Here is a 4,607-nt window from a genome sequence, read left to right as displayed (position 1 = left end):
ACACACACACACACACACACACACACACACACGTGTTTGTTAGTTTGACTGTAACAAGGCTGCGTGTCATTTCAGTACTACAACTTGAATGGGAAACTCCCCCATATCACCTATGAGTATACCATCCCACTCAAGTCTCAAGCAGCTGCCGCGGCCTCACGCCACTCCAATCTTAACCTCACCTATAATGACGTAAACGTGGATGTCAGAGGGGATCAGAGTATCTCGATGAACCACAGCAGAGGGTCAGCATCTGTCCATCACGACCTGCACGACCACCCAGATGTCCAGCTGCAGGAAGAAGAGGAGGAAGTGGTGTGGGAGATCCAGACCGCCAGACCAGCACCAGTGGACATTATGGTCTACAGACCAGCTGACGTCATCACTCGTGTGTTTAGTCACAATGATGTGGAGGAACAGGGACCTCCAGCACCATCTGGCTACAGTAAGTTTCATTCATCTTACTTGTATTATTAAAGATGTTCGACTGACTGAGTCGTGCCAGAGGTTCAATCAGGAGACAACAACAGCTTTAGTGATCCTTTAATCTTCCGTGATATTGGTGCTTTCTAACCACATGATTTCTGCCACTGTCTTTCTTTTCTCTGGTCATTAAGAAAGCTCTTCCAACTCTTCCAACGAGCACTCGGCTGAAGATGACAACACGCTAATGCTCACCTTCCCAGGTAGAAAAGACAAATCCAGTTGTTTCCCAAATGTTTTCACTTCAGACATCTTCCTTGTGTACAGTAAGGCGGTGGTTCCCAAACTTGCTTTGCTAGGCCCCCGTTGTCTTACAAGAACCCCGCCCACACACACACGTGCACACACGCCCATATTTTGTTTCAAACTCCACTGCAGTTTATAAATTGTAAACAATGAAAGAAATAAAAGGTTACAGGTTGCAATTAAATAAACCACTACCTCCTTTTAAAAAAAGAAAAACAAACCATCTTATTTTACGTATAGTTGTTTGTGTTGTTTTTTAGGTTTTTACTGTGTAATAATATTCAACATTTTTCAAAAAAATGTCTGTGCAGAGTGTTTAAAACATGAACGACTGTGGGATACTGTTTGTCCGTGATTTGAACCAGGGGAACAAACTGTGTCGTGTCACTGACCAAACGTCTTCCCCCTGCGTGGCGAGCATTCACTGGGCACGGAGCGAGCATCCAGTTATTCCGCCTCCGTTACAGATATTAGACGTGGAAGGAGCGAGTGTTGTTACATTACCATTCAGTTTGAGGGTTACACCAGAAAATTTATATTTATTGTTCTCACGTGGTAACAGACAGGATTATTTTAACAAACATTTTTATCCTCCTGTAACTTTACTGTATAAAGAGCTAAAACCTCCAAAGTTTCAGGAGTAGTTAGTCGTTTTAAGAAGTGTTTGTGAACTAAAAATCAAGAATGTGGGATCCTGTTTGTCCGTGATTTGGAGAGCCCAGCACTGCTCCCGACGCAGGGAAACAGATCCTGGTGGGGAGACCTGCCTTGGAACGACAGCTGTTGTGCAGGTGAAGCCAAAAACATGATATCCTTCATCAATATGTTCTAGTCTTTGGCTTGGAAGGAAGTTGGTTTGGAAGAATATTTGGTAAATGGACTGGTTCATATATAGCGCTCTTCTACTCTATCTGAGCACTCAAAGTGCTTTATACAAGTATGGGTGGGTGAGTGAATACTTTGGACAATACAGGGTGTGAACGCGGAATAATACAGTCTGATGTTGATCAGCTATGTGTGTGACTGGGAGCAGCTTCATTTTTCAGACAATGATCCTGAACAGAGATGCTTCTACTGCCAATAAAGGAACCTGGAGAACTCCTCCTGAAGGCTGCTTAAACTTCAGAGTTCAGGGTGTGATAAGACCTGTGGTCACACCAAAGCTCACTGGACTCACGCACCAGTGTTGGGCCAATATACTACAACCACAGTTCCAGTGAAGTTGGGATGTTGTGTAACACAACACAGATGTTCACAAAGTGGTGAACCTCGCCCCATCCTTTAAAACGACTGAGCCGTTTGGGGATGCTCATGACAAACACCTGTTTCCCACTAACCTGTTCACCAACTTTCCCAGTCTTTTGCTGTCCCTGTAGCCGTTTCCCATTTTTCTAGCAAATTGTAAAGAAGTGAGGGAAAGCGCAAGAACAGGACTGTAGAGTTTGACTTTGATTATATGAAAAAGACACCTAATAATATGAAGATTAGCAAATAAAAAATGAAACCTTAACCTTGAAAGTAATTTTAAAAATCATTTGTTGTTCACAGGTGATCAGAGGGTTCATCCTGCAGCAGAAGATGCTCCCCACCTGCTGCTGGAGGAGACAAACACTCACTCAGCCACACACACACCCACTGAGCAGCAGTCAGTTGCTGCTGCAGACACAGACACAAGCTCACAAATGCACAGGGACGTTGTCACAGTCATGGACTCTGTGACCTCAGAAACAGTCAGTGGTCCTCACACCGCCATCCTGGTAGAGCTGCAGCAGGTGTCAGAGGTCCAGGCAGCCGACACGGAGAGGTACGATGAAGCATCTCATGATCCTCAGAGCTTATTCTGCATTTGTACTGTAATCATAACAAGAACTGCTTCACATACAGTCCTTCATCTCATCACCACACTGGGTTCAGATGTGTGCAGACTGGTCTGGGCTTTAACACGTAACACGTTCAGTGAAGTCATTGTGACATTGGTGGGTTTCATGAATCTGCCTCCTGTCTGTGTTTCTGCTTCCTTCTAGCAACAACTTTGATGTGGAGCCACATATTAGTCTGGGAGACCTGTATAGCTGGAAGGTGTCTGCTTATGCTCCATGCAGTTCCACCTGTACAACAGGTAAACACAAAGCTGTCACCTGATACTGTTAGAGCCAAACCAGATATTTGTGTGATTGGCTGCTGCTGCAAATCAGCACAGATTCAAGCACAGTGTAAAAGTGATTGTTCTACATTTAACTGAAGGTGATCATAGTGACACTGTACTCGCTATCCCTGAGGGACTGATGAACTCCTGATGCAGGTCTAGACTTGGTGATGTGATGTTACAGTACTGCTCTGACACTGGACAAACCGTATTATGTTGTAACTTTGTAACTAAAAATGTGATTTTGACTAACACTCCTTGTTTAATAATCCATACTGAAGAAGTGAATTTGTCAACAACAGTTGCAATGGAAACGTTTCATTGTGTTTGACGCTTCGTGCTCTTCCTGACTGAATCAGGCTGAAATGGTGTGAACAGGCCGGGGAGCCAAAAACCTGCATTTTCAGTGTTGCCACATAATCGTGTCAGTCACAGCTGCACTCAGGATGGAGAGTACAATGTGATGGTAAAAATGGCTCACAGTGATGCTCTGGCTTTGTGCTGGGAGACTGCTGCAAACTGAGACCCAGCCTAAACGTGATCGACCTGTTTAGGTGAGCTTGAAAGAAGAGCTGATGTCTGCTTTGTGTAGTGTTGCAGTCTGTGGTGAAATCATACGATGCACAGAGCAGGAGAGCAGCACAGAACTACCAGAGCAATCTAAAAATGGCTCTGAACACCATCTGTCCATGAAGCCAGATAACACACACCAATGAGTTAAACTGCAGGAATGTCTTAAAGACATAAAGACCTGGATGGCTGCTAACTTTCTGCTTCTTAATTCAGATCAAACTGAGGTTATTGTACTCGGCCCTGAAAATCTTAGAAATATGGTATCTAACCAGATTCTTACTCTGGATGGCATTACCTTGGCCTCCAGTAACACTGTGAGGAACCTTGGAGTCATTTTTGACCAGGACATGGAGGATGTTCATCTCTGTGAGCACTGTGTGGTGGGGTGGCTGTAGCTCAGCAGGTGGAGCAGGGTCTTGCATGAATGTGTGTGAATATTAGATAATTAGCACTTACACAGAAGAACCATAGAAAAATCATAAATGAATGGGTGCACGAGGCAAGTTGTAAAAGTGCTCAGAGGAGAGAAGTTCTGAGATGTACTGTGTTCCCAGGTATCACCAGCACATATGCCCTGTGCGTCCGGTATGATGGCACTGAAGTTGACGACCGTTATTGTGACTCTCTGACCCGACCGGAGCCCACACAAGAGTTCTGCATTGGAAAGCAATGTCCTCCACGGTACTGTTTCACCTCAGACTCACTGCAAAATCCACACCACGTTTAACACAGTTTTATGTGTGAATGGAAATGCTGGTTAACTGGAGAAACCAATCATGTTCAGTCAGGACCTCTGAGGGGGAGCAGGGTTAGAAGCAGCTTTGATCGTAGCACACGTTTCCCAGGTGAACAGTACTGATGCTGGCTGACTCTGAGATCTGCAGGGATGGATCTCCATGTCATAGCTGAACTAACACTATGCCTGATTTCAGATGATGCTGACATACTCTGAAGTCAGATGCTGCTTTTAGGACCTGGAGACTTGGAGTTCACACTGGGACGAACCAAACGTGCCATTTTTATCAAATAAATCAATAAATAAACTGTTAAAAACTGACCTTTGCATCTACAGTGGGGCAAAAAAGTATTTAGTCAGCCACCGATTGTGCAAGTTCCCCCACTTAAAATGATGACAGAGGTCAGTAATTTGCACCAGAGG

The 4,607-nt window shown here is 44.5% G+C and overlaps 1 protein-coding gene across 1 annotated transcript in view; it reads left to right on the top strand.

Moving 5' to 3' along the window:
• LOC102204497 (ADAMTS-like protein 2) overlaps positions 1-4,607 on the top strand; it is a 25,550-nt gene that overhangs the window by 15,044 nt on the left and 5,899 nt on the right. The window contains exons 8-12 of the mRNA XM_013907874.1: positions 76-445; positions 618-686; positions 2,278-2,533; positions 2,754-2,848; positions 4,003-4,129. Of these exons, the coding sequence (XP_013763328.1) occupies positions 76-445; positions 618-686; positions 2,278-2,533; positions 2,754-2,848; positions 4,003-4,129 (917 nt within the window). The remainder of the gene's footprint in view (positions 1-75; positions 446-617; positions 687-2,277; positions 2,534-2,753; positions 2,849-4,002; positions 4,130-4,607) is intronic.

This window comes from Pundamilia nyererei, unplaced genomic scaffold, assembly GCF_000239375.1.
Source record: "Pundamilia nyererei isolate P.nyererei 1_Seehausen unplaced genomic scaffold, PunNye1.0 scaffold00572, whole genome shotgun sequence".
In the NCBI taxonomy this organism is placed as follows: Eukaryota; Metazoa; Chordata; class Actinopteri; order Cichliformes; family Cichlidae; genus Pundamilia; species Pundamilia nyererei.
This window is presented reverse-complemented; position numbering and strand designations above follow the sequence as displayed.